Here is a 16,556-nt window from a genome sequence, read left to right on the forward strand (position 1 = left end):
AAACGTTTTTAGGAGTAACAAACAGCAAAATAAGCCTGTTTCATCATATATATTTACGAATAAAGTGTGTGCTATCTGTAAGAATCAAAATGTCCAACATATATCTTTAAAACCTAAAGAGTGGTTTAATCATATAAAACGTAACAATTTATACATAAACTGCTTAAAATCTAATCATATTCTTAAGAATTGAAAATCTACATGTGCTAAATGTAACGCGCACCATCACACCAGTCTTCATTTTAAAAATGAGCGTTTAAAACAAATTGTATCATTGAAAATAAAAAATGATAATGACCAAAACGAGCAATATCAATGCAAAACTAGTTGTCATGCTTTCCAGAATAGCCACCCACAAATATTATCTACAACACTAGTCCAAATCCGTGATCGTTATACGAATTTTCAGTTATGTCATGCCCTATTGGATAGCGGATCTCAGGTGAATTTTATGAATGAAGATCTTGTGCAGCAGTTAAAACTTAAGCAGTCGTAAAATCTAGTTCCATTAGAATCTTTTGATAGCCATGCTGCAGATTCAAAATACAGTGCCTCAGTGCAAATAGCTTCTAATCACTCCAACCTTTTTATGAACATAACTTGTAATCTTTTATCAAAAATAACTACAGATTTACCTGTGATGCCTATTGATTTTACAAACTGGAATATTCCAGGTAACATTAAGCTAGCTAATCTGTTTTTTTAACACAGCCCAAAAGGTAGATATGTTATTGGGGGCTCAATTATTTCTAAAAATCTTATGTCTGGACCAATTAACTCACAAGGGAAGCTATCCAGTTTTACAAAATACTGAACTACGGTGGATTTTAAGTGATAAATATGTAACAGACCAAGACAAAAATCCTCACAGAATTTCATTGAATTATGGCTTTTTTGCTTGAAATGGTACAAATAGTACTGCATTAGACCAAAAACTTCAGAAATTAAAAAAAACAACTTCAGAACAGTTCCTGAGAAGAAAAAAATGATTAGCTTAGTTTCTACTGAACGGGAGCCTGACTTAATTTCTAATTTTTCTAAATTACTGCGTCTGAAGAGAACCATTGCCTACTGTGTAAGGTTTGTTAATAGTCAAACAACTCCGAGACTGAGAGCTTCCTCAGACTTATATGTATTAGTTAAACGCTGCTCTTTATGTTTGCATCAAAAGATGCCAGAAATCCAGCTACCCTCAAGTAATAATATTTTTGGAAAATGGAGAAATGTCATCAACTAAATCATCTACTAGAGATCTACATGCATTTCTGGACAATCAAGGAATACTCTGAGTAGGAGGATACCTACAAAATTCAGAATTACATTTTGAACCAAATCATTATATCTCCAACCCATAACTTCTCGTGTCTCATCATTGAAAATGAACATCTTCATCTTCTGCATGCCGGTCTTCAGATATTAATCTTGTCTATACAGGAAAAATATTGGATCCCAGATATATGACGCCTGACTAGAACTATTTTTTAATATATATCTTTTGTGTACCTTGTATAACTATTACGATTAGCACAGTGTAATTTTGTTGCAGTTTAGTTTTATCTGTTTTTTTTATTTAATTGCTTTATTTGTTTCTTACTTTTCATGTTTAGTTAATTAAAAAGTATATTAAAAAATATACTTTTAGGCCAGCTGCAATGCTGGATATTTAATTTACTACTGAAATTTATTAGTGGTAATAGAAACAGTTGAAGAAAGAACTGTTTGTCATTGGAATATGATCATCATGACAACTACACTAACACACGTTGAACATTTTTGGGAGTGATGAGAGATCTTGTAATAATGTTTGGTTGTCATCTATCATTAAGTCAGTTGCGTTTTGTACTTGAAAGCGACATGGACTCCATTCCATCAGCGAGTGTACCTTACTGGTGTAACTATGAACAGTTTATCATTATTTTGTTTTTATACATTTGTTGTTTGGTGAAATTTATTATTAAATGTTGCTTATTTTATATATCAAGTATCTTCATTTTCATACTGGTCCAAGGGATTGTTCCAGCCATACAATTATCCTATACAGTCTGCTATTCACAAATTAACATAAAATTTCTATCTACATGGTATTATACTATCTATCATTAAACCCAACAACAAGCACTGACAGTATAATCATAACAGTAATAAAGATAAGAAAAGTTAAATTAAAACTATCAATATTAAAGAGAACAGCTCCTATAAAAGATAAAATAATTATAATTTAAAAAAATATATATATATTTAAAAAAAAAAAAATTTTAAAGTTCTGTTAAAATCAAGATTGTCACTGCTAACTGTAATTTTCCCTAACAATAATTACCGATAGATTAACAGAAGATGAATAATTATGCATAGTGTTTTTGAAATGTAAAATAAGATTAAAGGCTAATGTGTCACATGTTAAAAACTTGATTATGTTGGACAATACTGATGGTGCTCTCACAACACAGTTGAAATAATTACTATCTTCAACCATTAGATCTGTCACTGAATGTAATATTATTGAGATCCAGAAATTGAGCTATTAAAAAGTTAGTTTGAGTTTTCAGGGTACAAAAACAGGCAAAAGCTTATTTTCTTGTATCAAATCACAGGCAATAAAACAATTTGTACATTAATAACAGTCTGACCTACAAGAAACTAACTTATTAGCTTCATTTATTTTTAATAAATTAAATCATCCAATACCACCTAAAAATCTTCTAATCAGTTTAAATTTGTTATATATAATTTTCAAAGTGTTCATCGATACTGTAAAAAAATAAGTTAGAGAATAGTCCACTGTTGTAACAAAACTGCAAGTTGTACATATATCAGGAAATAACTACAAGCAAAACAGACTAATTATAATTTAGTGTATATAAAGTAGCTCGGTCACCTTCTTCTCCCCAAAAAATTGAGGAATCACCATTTGCAACAAATTAATCTATTGAAAGTGAATAGTGAAGGATTATAGTTATCTAACAAAATACATTAACAAATTGAATAAAACTTATTTAAATTACTGAATAGAGTAAATGAAAAAAGCAAAGTCATACTATGAACAAAATTCTGCACCTTAAAACATCAGATATGAGCTAAAAAAAATGTACCAAATACAAACCCAAACAGAATGACTAAAACTATAACTAAGAGCCAGTTGAATTGTAAACCAATAAATAAGGAAAAGTGAAAAATAATTTTAACCTTTCAGTCTGTTATTTCTCCACTAGTTATCCCCGGAGGCTAAATTGAAAAGAGAGTTACTATACCCAATCAAAGGAACCAATAATTTTGTGTAATTGTATCACAAAAAATTGGTCCCATCATCTTCAGTCATTTTTTTATAACAATGAATATATTTATCAAAATATTGAAAACATTTTAAAAATAAAAATTTGTAAACCAGTCAATGGAAAAATTTTCTCTCTCCGTTGTAATTACACAATTCTTAAACTTTAACTATTATCAAAGTAAGAAGCAACAATACCTTGCAACTATAATAATATTGAAGCAGCAATAACCTTGTCCAGCAACAGAATTACCAATTACCTAATTCTAAATCAATGTTTTCATCTAAGGCAGAATCATCATTCGTCAGGATCAAATGTTCTGTTTCTGAAAGATCTTAGATAGATGAAAGAGATAATGTCAAATCATCTAATAGCTATTCTATGTTTTATTCTGTCATCTCTAAGAGTAGGCTAATCAATTTAAAATTAAGCAAATGAAAATGTGAAAATAATCAAATAAAAATATTAAGCTCTACAAAAATAAAATGATATTTTAATAGCAAAAAATAATTTCAAGATTAATAATTTTATGTATTTCATACATATGTAGATACTTCATATATGTATGTTAGATGTCACAACCATCTAACAGTAGTAGTAGTAGTAGTAGTAGTAGTTGACCTGACACAAAACAGCTGCACCTAAAAATAGCATAGCCATTCTTCTAATGAGCATTTACCAGCATCTCAGACCAGATTTACTGAGAACAATGATGATTAAAGTGGTTTTCTATTACCTTCTTCAAATATACTGTTGCATATGAATATGTCAAGCCTACTGAAATGCTAATAATATTCAACTTTACAAGTGTCATCTTTATTTGATTCAATAAAGGGAGTAGCTACATAAAGAACAGCATTAATCTCTGAGAAAGCAAATCTGTTTCAGTGCCTCTTGACATTTCACATATTTTAAATCTACCCCAGTCTTATTGTGAGAGTGGAAATATGTCTTACACTTTCACAAGAGTTCATAAATGGAAAAAATGTAAAGAAACGTGAAAAACTAGAATATATCCAAAACTACTAAACTGAAATATAAACTTAAAAAAAGGGAAAAGTAAAAAAATACCTACCAATGTTGTAAAACTGAACTGAAATGTACTAAATAGTAAATCTATGACCTCACAAGACATCACACTCTCATAGAGTGTACAGTAATTATTTATAGGTATATTTTAACATGTTGGCAATGCAAAGTGAATATATGTTTTTGATTCATATTTTTTAAAATTTATCATAATAATTATGTTTGGGGAAAAATACAAATTTGAAATCACATGAGAATCACTAACAAATTACACATAAATGTTATTTAAATTGTAAAATCTTCAATGTATAAAAATAATTATCATGTAATAACAAATGTATAAGTACCAACCTTGAATTGAACTGCATTCATGATACGGTAGAGCACGACTTTTCAGACCGTATACACCTTTTCCTAAAAATATGTTTTCACTACAACATGATTCTGTAAGTAATTTTTCTAAAGAATATGAACACTTAAAACTGTAAAAAAAAAAAAAATAATATACTGATGTACAGCCTCAAAACAAATTAACGGCACATTATAAGAATTTTTTATCAAATACACAACAAAAGAGTTCAATGGAGTCATTGCAAACTAATATGAATATACAAGAGCTGGTAAATGAATATAAAGCAGGACAAATTTTGGTGCTACCTGAGGCATTTCTAATATTGCTGATTGTAATCATTTACTTAGTGACATCTTTTGTTATTCTCTGAATTGTCAAATGATCATTGGAACGTAGGATCTGATAAACATGAGCAATGTGAACATTTTCATATGATGCTGAGTCAAAACTGGAGTCAATGTTTGACTGGTGATGACCATCCTTAACTTAGTTACCATTCATAACATTTATGACTAATAAATTTATCATCATAAACTTCATTATTTAACAAGCTGCCATTATAATTTTCTCAAAATTTAAAATTGATTAGCAGCTCATGAATATCAACCATTTTGAATATAAAAAACCTTTCTTCAAGCACATAAACAAATAGCTGCTACTTGATGAATAGTCTCATTAGAATGATGCAAATAATAGTAGATTAGACATAAATTACACTGTCATGCAGCATCATTTAATGAGAAATACAATTTGTATGAGGGTAAATCAATTATTATCCACAATTTAGTTATATTTTTGTTTATGTTGGTAGTACTGTCTTGCTGCGTAGATGACGCATGCGTGGTTTAATTGTTGTTATGTCTGTGCAGGTTTGATGCTACTTTGAACTGTGCAGTTCCATTATCGCTGCCCTACCATTAATCATGGCTGATCCGCTTTCTGTTTGCACCAAAGAAGAGCAACGTTCAGTGATCTGTTTTTTGTGGTTGGAAGGTGTATCAGGGGCCGAAATTCATCAAAGACTTTTGATATAGTACTGGAACAGTGTGTTGCCACAATGGAGTGTCTACAAATGAATTGAAAAATTCAAAAATGATCGCACAAGTGTTACGCACAACGAAGGAGCTGGACGACCGTTTACCAACACAAATGAGGAAAACAATGAGCGTGCACGTGACGTAATTTTCTTAGACAGACAGTCGTCTGTCTAAGAAAACTATTGATGAAGCGGCACATTGTGTGCAAATTAATCATGGTTCTGCCAACGAAACCATCCACAACAGACTTGGGTTTCATAAACAAGATGGGTCCCAAAACAACTCACACAGTTGTATAAACAAACATGCTTGGATATCTGCCAAAAACATTTGGATCACTACAGTAACAAACGAGACATCTTCTTAGACAGAATCATCACCAGTGATGAAACATGGATCCATCATTACGAGCCGGAGAGTAAATGGCAAAGTATGGAATGGGAAACATCCAAATTCGTCCTGCAAAAAAAGTTCAAAACCCAACCATCTACAGGAAAACTGATGCTTACCGTTTTTTGGGACTCATAAGGCCCAGTACTGGAACATTATGAGGAAAGGGACACGACAATAAACAGTGCGCGTTACAGTGAGATGCTTAATGCCAAGCTGAAGCCTGCAATTCGAAGTAGGCTTCAGTGACACTGTCAACAACGACAATGTCACTGTCGTTGTTGCATGACAATGCCCATCCACATAATGCTGCCCACACTGCTGAAACGCTGTAGAAACTCAACTTTGAAGTACTGGCTCATCCTCTGTATAGTCCTGACTATACAGTTGCCCCTTCTGACTACTATTTGTTTGGTCCACTCAAAGAGGCATTAAAGGGCCATTGATTTACCTCAGACAAAACAGTGAAAGAGGCGATGCATTCCTGGCTCGCAGCTCAACCGAAAACATTCTTTTATGAGGGCATCAGGAAGCTTGTGCAACGATGGACTAAGTGCGTTGAAATGCAAGGACGTTGATGTACATGTAAGTTTCCTATTTGTATTGCAATAAAATTTATAACTACATTGCGGATAATAATTGACTTACCCACGTATAAGAATGAAGATAATTACCACAATTTTTTAAACATGCATCAAATGAAGTAATAGTGCAGCTGAAATACAATAATAATAATCGTAACCATAGGCAAGTTTTTTAAATGTTAACCATACAATATTTCTTAAAAAGAAATTTTGAAAACATGGTACATTTTCTAAGTGAGTGACAGAAAAACAAATCCCTAATTTAGCTGAAATTGTGTATATTAATATTAGAAAAAAACAATCTTACCATAAGAGACAAGAAAACATAACACCATATTCCAGTCCAACAAAAACACATAAATTGGCTATGGAAATCTAATACCATCTAGAAAACATTTACTGAAAGTAGAACTTTACAATCGTAATACTGTTGAATAGATAAAACATAAAAATGAGGTGGGCATTGAAAAAACATGGTCGTGCTGTTTTATGTTTACCACTTTTCATCCAGACTTAAATGGGCTTAAGTAAAAAAAAAACCTATGTTGCAGCTTACACAATTATATTTCAAGGAGCAGGTGTTGTGGTAGTCTGTAAATTAACATCTTAACATATAACTGTTGACACCTGGAAAAAATTCTGTTGTCAAAAAATTTAAATGCATAAAAAATCCAGTTGAAGCCATTACTAAATAATTATTATAAATTTAAATGATTAAACTTCAAATTAAAATGATTCCAATGAAGATGAATATAGTGATTAACAATTAGTTAAATAATTTTAATGTATATTAAAGGATACACTTTCTATAATGAACTTAGTGAAACTACTTAAGGCCAAGCACCTTACACCTAAAATATCCTGAGTTTATTACAACAAACAAAATCCAAAAAGTTACATAACGAAGATGATCAACAAATCAAAAAATAAAAGTTACATGTATGGCTGAATACTATCTTAAATCAAAACTTAAAGAAAGTGTATTATTCGTGTAGTACACACATTTAATGAGTAATGCATATACAACTCGATCAACAATAAAACTGACTCTTTAAACAATTCGAGTACAATAAACGATCCTGGTTATCGGGTAAACAGGTTAACTGTTAGTGATTTATTTGAGGGAGGGAGAGCGTAAACTGTTGTAATTAGCCAATGATATGCCACTATCATTCAGTGAAACTATACTGAACATTATTTAACCTGTGATATATAGATACATCATTAAATTATCTGCAAAATTAATTAGAAATTTTCATTTGTTTATTGGTAAATTAACTAATGTTAACCTGTGATATATAGATACATCATTAAATTATCTGCAAAATTAATTAGAAATTTTCATTTGTTTATTGGTAAATTAACTAAGTTATTTTATTCCAAACTAAAAAGTGTATTTTCCAACAAAACCTTTTCGTGTTTTACACAATTTTTCTGACGTAATTTTAATTTTTTTTTCAAACGTAAGTCAGACAAAGGTCTTGGACCACTTTTATTCAATTTTCATTTTCTTATATCAAAAATCATAAGGAAGCACCAAATTTACCCCTTGATTTGTACCCCAAGAAAATTTTAGTATGGTTTAATTTCATAGAGGGAGCAGAAAGCAGGGAAAAATATTTTGCGAGCCAAAACTCACTAACAAACCGTTTTCTGACCTATGTTTATGTGAAATTTTCTTTCTTGTTGGCTATAGAATCATCTCCTGAGAGAATGCTGTGGAATTTGGAATCATCTGTACATATAAATAAATATAGTCTATAATCTACTCTGCACTCTGAGTAATTAGAGTGCTCTATCAATCAGCACTGGTATTATGCTTTTTGAAAACATGAAAAGTACAGTTTTACTTCTCTTAAATAAGTTGTACTTAGTTTTGTATTTTTATAAATCTTATATTTTATGATTTTTATTTATAATTAAAAAATAAAAATCATAATTATTATTATTAATTTTGTCATTTTTACTACAATTACATTAAAAAAAAATGACTCATTTTTATAAATATCTAAAATTTCCCATCAGAATAAGCAGTAGCTAAACATCTTTGAATGCAGGATGATTTTGTTTATAAAAATTATATTTTTTATACTTTAAATCCTCTAAAATTATATGATAAAATTTTTTATTTTACCAGAAATAGCAAGCAGTACAGATCAGGCTGAAATTTGCATTTTCTTACCAATCCCGCAAAGATTTTAAGTTTTTTTTCAGTTATGGCAGAAGAAGAAAGTTCAACATGCATATGATCATTAAAATGAGACACAAGTCAGGCATAGTATTTTTCATATGCTATGAAACTTCCATACTGTATTCCCACATGTGAAAATGATGGATAACTCTATGTGTATACTTACTTATAGAAAACTTTAATCTATAATAAATAGATGTTGATATCCAGCAATGCGCCAATTATTCAATCTGTGTAATTATTTTTACATTTCAACAGAGCATTTTTCTGTCATTTTCTAAATTTTTAGTAATAATTATAAATAATTGATACATGCAGTATTTTACAGTAAATTAACAAAAAATGTCCTACTGGCACATGGACATCATTTATATTATACAGGTGGCAGTTTAAGTATTAATATTAAGAGATAAACATTCATTTTTTAATTCTATTATTTATCAAACATTAATTTTGGTAGTTTTTCTAATGAATTCAAATCTTCCTAATACTGACAAAGGTATGTAAAAACGTTATTACAGTTATTTATATTGAATGCATTTTTACAAGTTTTCTGAATTATTTATAGACAGTGACCCCTAACATTCTCAGGTAATTGAGTGTTCAGCATTTAAGTTTACAGTTCTACAAAATAAAGTTCTCATCTTCTTTCTTCTAGAGGGTTAACAACTATGATAATAATTATCACAGTGATAATAATTATCACTGCAAAATATAATAGCTTTATTAATTAGCAGATGAAGAAAATGTACTCCTTTTTTCAGGTTCTCATGAAAAAATTAGCATTAAGTGCCTTACAGCCCTTTTCCTGGTCTAGACTTGCTTAATTTTATTGTCCTATTTTTTGGAATGAAGAAATCAAATTTCCTTCAAAAGAAAAATCTTTGGCTGTTGTTTAAACTAAAAGTACTGTAAAACTAAAGTGTTCTGGGGTTTAGCCGTTACTGTTAATTAATTTGAAAACAAAGAAGAAAAAAAAAATTACCGTATATTAATTTCAGGAATGAAAAAATTGCTGACTTTACTCATAACAGACACCAATTCATCAGGACTGCCTCCAGACCAAGCAACTGAAACAAGGTGCTTGTTATCATTAACTTTAATCTCTTCTGGTATTTGTTTTTCAAGCAAATTTCTGAAAAAAGGAAGAAAATAGGAAATCAAACTCATGGGTTTTAACTTGCAGAAATACAGAGAGTTCAAAGTAAACTATATTTGACTGAAAACAACTAAAACATCTTTGTGCTGTAACAAACTCATATATAATACAGCAGAAAATTTAACAGCAACACAGATTAACCTTGGAATTCTTAATACATGTAGCCAGCAAACCTTCACATTTAAAAACAATGTAACAGTTTGATAAATATTTGAAAATTATAAAAAAGTTGATAAGTTTGAAAATTATATCTAAATATTAGTATTTCAATAACGAATCTATTATAACACTTTAAAACTTACATCATAATGCTTCCAGTTCTTTTATCAAACATCTTCCATGAATAGGGTTCTGTTTTTCTCTCTGACATCAGCTAATCTTATTATTGCTGATAGTTTTCTTGATTTAGAAAGACAAATTAATTAGCAGGCATGTGTTGTTTGTGAGGATAGAAAATTCAAACTAATCAAAATTTATTTTTAAATTAAATTTAACACAAAATAATAAAATATACAAATTTCCAGGTCTCAAAAAAAGCATCAAGGAGAAATTATTTTCAAACTGTTCAGAAAACCAACAATGGCACACATTCATTCAAACATCTCAAACCATCTAATGTCACATAAATTGTCAACTTTTAGAATCACAATCTGCAAACTACTTAGCACATTCATAGTGGCAGAAAATAACAACAGACCTGAGATCCTACTAAACATAAACTGACATAAAAACACACACTCATTGACATACATCTATACAAATTAAACACAAATAAAAATACATCCCACTAACAAAACAAACAATACATACAAAACAAAACATATATCCCCCTAACATATATGCATAAAGATTTACAGCTGGATATAATTCAGCCTTCAAAACAAAACAGAACACCACATGCAATGCCTTTTAAATATTTAAAATCAGCTGTTCTGACTGCACAATATTAAAAAAAAAATCAAAGCATAATAATATAGATGTCACAGGTCAACATGATTTTTGTCTCACGAGTACTAATAAGTGTACTTAATGCAGTTTTTTATCCTGTTTTCAAATGTGTATTTGGAATTTCTCCATCACCTACAGTTTTTTTGTTATTTTAATTTTTTTTAAACCGTTTTTCATCCATTCGTCCATTGTCAAGTAAAAGTTCCTAGAGCATTGTAAATACGATGGAACCAAATGAGCTAACTCAAAGGGTAGTGTTGCTAATGTTGTGCAGATTCAGATAAGTATAAACATATACAAACATGATCTAGTATAGCACACATTCATCCGAATGATGCCAATTGTGATAGTAGTGAACCAACCAGTAAACACGTCAATGTGAGTGCTTTGTTTGTCTGAATTATTATGCATTACAAACATACAACTTTATTTCTTTTAATTAGTTGTTAGTTACAAAATGCCTAGAGTTTGTTTAAATCATCCTAACAATTTTTGTTATGGATGTGGTGAAGTGACACTCAAGTCCAAAAGGTGTAACCTTACTCTATTAGTAAAAAAGACTTATGAATTTTATTTTGGCTGTAAAGTCGGGGACCAAACAAGGGCCTGGCCCCACATATCTGTTTATTGTGTTCTAGGCTTCTCACTGCATGGAAAAAATCACACACGCCATATGCTACTCGTATGATTTGGAGGGAACCCAAAGATCACTCTTCAGACTGTTATTTTTCCTTAAGAAACATTAAAGGGATTATTCAAAATCAAAACATACAGTGATGTACCATAACTTGCCATCAGCAATGAGACCAGTTCCACACTGTGAAGAATTGCCTGTACCAAAGCCTCCAGAACATGTAATATTAGATGAAGAGAGCTCAGTCTGATGAAAGTAAGAAAGAAAAAGAAACAGATTCTGATGATGCAACTTTTGAACAAAACAGTTCACCTGAGCCTCATTTACTGACTCATGAAAATCTTAATGATCTCATATGAGATTTAAAGTTATCCAGAAAAGCAGTCTGAAATGCTTGCTTCCTGGCTAAAAGGATGGAATCTTCTTCAAAAGAATAAAAGATTTAAAGACTATTTTTCTGAAGAAAATGGGTTGGTATTTTATAATGACATTTCTTCTCTTCTGGAGACACTTTGTATTGTAATGAACATAACCCAACAGAATGGTGCTTGTTCATTGATTCCTCTACGGTTAGTTTAATCGCTCTGTTTCTGCACAATGGCAATAAATTCCCATCAGTACCTGTGGCTCACTCTGCTATTATGAAAGAAACATATTAAAACTTTATATTGGAAAAGCTTCAATATGCAGTGTATGAATGGAATATTTGTGGTGATTTGAACGTAATTGCACTTATTCTTAGTTTGCAGCTTGTTTACACAAAGTATTGTTGTTTTTTGTGTGAATGGGAAAGTAGGAATAGAAAAAACCATTTCATTAGAAAAGTATGGCCTAAATGTGAATCACTCATTCCTGAACAGAGAAATGTGAAACATGACCCATTGTGTAAACCTAAAAATGTGTTATCTACCTCCATTACATATCAAACTAGAATTAATGAAGAATTCCATCAAGGCCATGGACAATACTCCTGGTTTAATGCATTTAAAACAGAAGTTTCCTAAAATTAGTGATGCAGAAATTAAGGAAGGAATATTTGTGGGTCCACAAATATCATCACTAATGCAAGATGAAAAGTTTGAGGAACGACTGAATCCACTGGAGAAAGCAGCTTGGCAAGCATTCAAAAATGTTACTCACAGTTTTTTTGGGAAACTGAAAGGCTGAAAATTACCGTGATATTGTCAATGATCTTATAACAATTTGGGTTGTAATATGTCCTTAAAAGTACATTTCCTGCAATCACATCTAGATTTCTTCCTAGAAAATCTTGGTGCAGTGAGCAGTGAGCAAAGAGAACACTTTCATCAGGAAATTTCAGCTACGGAAAAGAGGTATCAAGGCAAATGGAATCCTAATATGCTGGCTAATTATATTTGGACCATCAAGACGGATGCTCCACAGTGAAATATAACAGAAAATCGTCATTTCTTACTTTCTAGGTGAGTCAAATGTTTGAATATTGTGTAGTTAAGAATGCAGAGAGTATTAAAATGTTTCAAATTATAAACACCTGTCTCTTGGAGACCTTCTGTGATGGAGAAAAATTGATATCATATTTGATTTCAGGAGAAAAAATACTACCAGAATTACATATTTTTCTTACTGAGATAAAAAAATTTCATTTTTGTTTCCCAGTATAATTAACAGTATAGTAGATGTAAATAAAGCTCACCTAATTTGTTTCTTTTCATAAAATGTTAAACTATCTGACACATGGTTCAGTTTCAAACGTAATTCACACAATGAAAGATATCTCATGTCACTTGTGACAACATCTCGTTCGTTAGGAGAGATACTGTCATCTGATTCCACATTTGTTAATGTTTCTTCAAATTCAGCAATTTTTTTTTGTAAACAGTTTCCTTTTTCAATTAAATTTAAAACTGTTGCACGAATTTTTGGTTGTATCTGACCAGCTGCAATATCATAATACCTAAATTAAAAAAGAAAAGAATATTTCACATTCTAAATTTTACAAATTTAATATAAATAAAATAGAACCTCAAGTCGTAAATTTATGAAACTATTTTATTTTGCTAACAAATATATGTTATAAAGAACATGTTAATTCCATAAAACAGATCTGAAAAATAGACATTTCCTTAAAGGTATCTCTGAAATCCATCCATTGTATGGAAAAACTTCAGGAAGTGTGCAGTAGCTTCATAATAGCTTAGGATATCAGGAGACTGATTGTACATAAAAATTAACAGTAACAGCTAAACTCCAGAACACTACGTTTTACAGTAATTTAAACATCAGCCAAAACTAGTGTTGTCGTTTGAAGGAAAAGTAATTTCTTAATTCCAAAAAGTACAACAATAATGTTAAAAATCTTAAGGAAAATGGGGGTTGTTAACATTGAGAAGTTTGGGTTGGTTTTTTTTTTAAATAAGTAAATTGTTTTTTAACATTCATCTGATGTTATTTTCCTAAATTATATAATCAGAATGTCATGATTATTTCCATGTGCTCACTATCTTATTCTTGCAATAAAAATACAACTATTGAAAAGTACTGATTAAAATATGTTTGTGAAAGAATAATTTAAAATAATACACATTAATTTATGCAGACCATAATGGGTTTAATGATGAAATAATGTGTATTTATTTTAAGGTACAATAACACACCATGTCAACTGCCAAAATGAAAACAAAAAAAATATTGGGATGAACACAAACAATGTAAAGGTTTGTTGCTAAACACTGGTTAGCAAACGTACTTATTTAATAATAAGTAACTGCTAAACCCGAGATTACTGAGTGTAAAATGTAACAATCTACTGAAATGTCTCCAGCACCTTTGTTGAGGCTATATGAAGTTCTGCCTAAACGATTTCTGATAGTTGTAACATGTAGAATTCATACAATTGGTGGGAACATTCTGATCCTGACATATTAGGTATTCTACCTAATATGTTAGGTTAAGATTTAATTTTTGTAATGTGAAAATTTCATCTATGTTGAGAATTGAAGCAGCATGTAACAATAGCAAACATTACATCATTGGATCATCCAAGCATTCAATCACTAAAAGGGTTACTTGATTAAGTGATATTAAAAAATGTAAAACATCAGATTGGAAAGAATAAAACTCACTAGTCACTGACCAATTTCAATCAATCAAAAAAATCTTGATACTAGTATTCTTAATGAAATTTTAACAAACATGTGGAATATTTATAGATAAATTTAAAAAATAATTTAATTTGCAATACTTGCAATCTACTTATTTTATTTTAAAAATCCTTTTATCATTTTTGTACAGTTTTTTCCAAACTACACCTTTACTACAAATTGTGCGGCTGCAGTTGATGATGGCTAAGACAGTTCTCAACAGATTAAACAGAAAGTTACCTGTTAAAATTAAATTACCTTTAAACTAATAAAAAGAAACACTGAGTAATAAACAAAAATGTTACAGAAAAATTTAACAAGACAATCTATTCATTTAATACATTCACTACAATTTTTTTTTCATTTATTTAACTCACCAACCTAAATATTTTTATTCATGAATCTGAACAATGGTGATTGGTAAAAATATGTTTAAAAATCTTCAATATATCCAAAATAGCACAGTTCAGAATGATATGTTCCGTGTAAGAACCCTAGTAACTTTTTTCTCCCTGGAACAAGGCCAGATTAAGGCCTGGATCATGTCCAGTCCATGTGGCCATTAAAATTCACTTATTTCCAAGAGTCCAAAATTTATAGTTTCACTGTTTCTAATAATAATATTAATTTTTTTTTAATAATTTTACAAGAACATGATAGCTAAACTAAGGAGGTGAATTATTATTATTGTATAAATTAATAATTTTACAAAGACATATATGTACAAATTCATATTTTAAAACGCTAAAAATTAACTTTTAATTTTGGGCTTTCAAATATTTTTCCAATTTGTATGTCTGCTGAATAGTTAGTTATCCATGTAGGTTATAACTTGAGTGTTTAGTGTTTGCTATGATGAATATAATTATTTACTATTTCTATTTTGTTTTTAAATCAATTTAAAATCAATCTCTTTACAAGCAGTCACTTTCAATGAGACAATGGAAATCTAATGTGAAGGAAAATAACAGCACATTTAGCATGAAAGCAAATAATTAATTAATATACTATCATTAAAAATGTCTTGGATGAATCATGAATGAAATGTACTATAATACTTCACCAAGGCTTCATTAAAGGTTTGAAGAATGAACTTGATGACAGACAAAGTGGTAAAGAAAACACATGTTACTGGCACTTCTAATTCTCATGAAATAATAAGTGACATTTTAGATTTACCCTTTAATAGAGCAAATGTAAGTAAAAGCATTGAGCCAGCCAATGTCAGAATATGGCCACAATGAACCTGATCCTGTTCTGATTTGTGGTGAAGGATGATTTTACATCCTGATACTATTTTATCAATTGAAATAGATCAACTAGAAAATGATGATTCTGATTACCAAATATGTGATGGGCAGCTCTACTTCATCTGAAAACCCTGATGAGGAAATGGACCATGAACAATGTAGAGAACTGATCAAAGATTTTTGTGTTAAAACTTGTTCTAATAGTTCTAAATATACTTTAAATTTGCCTTAAACACCTTAATTGAAAATACTGTTCTATCTAAAATGAGGATTATAAGAGGTAAACATAGGCACATTTGGTCATCTAAACCTAAAACACATTTCTCTAGAGTGACTATTATTAATTTTAGGCAGAGGCCTATAAACAATGCTAAATCTATTCGAATGGCTATCTATGCGTACATATTGACATCAATGACAAACCAAATAGTAACTCATACCCATATTGAAATTGAACTGAAATAAGAAAAATATGCCAATGATAACAAAGCCACAATAAAACCACATTAAACCCTTCTTTAGTACTCATGACTTTCAGGCACTATTAGGTCTATTGTGTATGTCCGCAGCTATGAAGGATAACCATTTAAA

At 30.2% G+C, this 16,556-nt stretch overlaps 1 protein-coding gene across 2 annotated transcripts in view; it reads right to left on the reverse strand.

The window, feature by feature from the left end:
• Positions 1-16,556, reverse strand: part of nesd (SHC binding and spindle associated nessun dorma) — an 85,454-nt gene that overhangs the window by 19,532 nt on the left and 49,366 nt on the right. For both annotated transcript variants that reach the window (XM_075356010.1, XM_075356009.1), the window contains exons 5-7: positions 13,269-13,529; positions 9,838-9,987; positions 4,650-4,780 (exon numbers count right to left, since the gene is read on the reverse strand). In XM_075356010.1, the coding sequence (XP_075212125.1) occupies positions 4,650-4,780; positions 9,838-9,987; positions 13,269-13,529 (542 nt within the window). The remainder of the gene's footprint in view (positions 1-4,649; positions 4,781-9,837; positions 9,988-13,268; positions 13,530-16,556) is intronic.

The sequence above is a fragment of the Lycorma delicatula genome, chromosome 2 (genome assembly GCF_047948215.1).
Source record: "Lycorma delicatula isolate Av1 chromosome 2, ASM4794821v1, whole genome shotgun sequence".
Classification (NCBI taxonomy): Eukaryota; Metazoa; Arthropoda; class Insecta; order Hemiptera; family Fulgoridae; genus Lycorma; species Lycorma delicatula.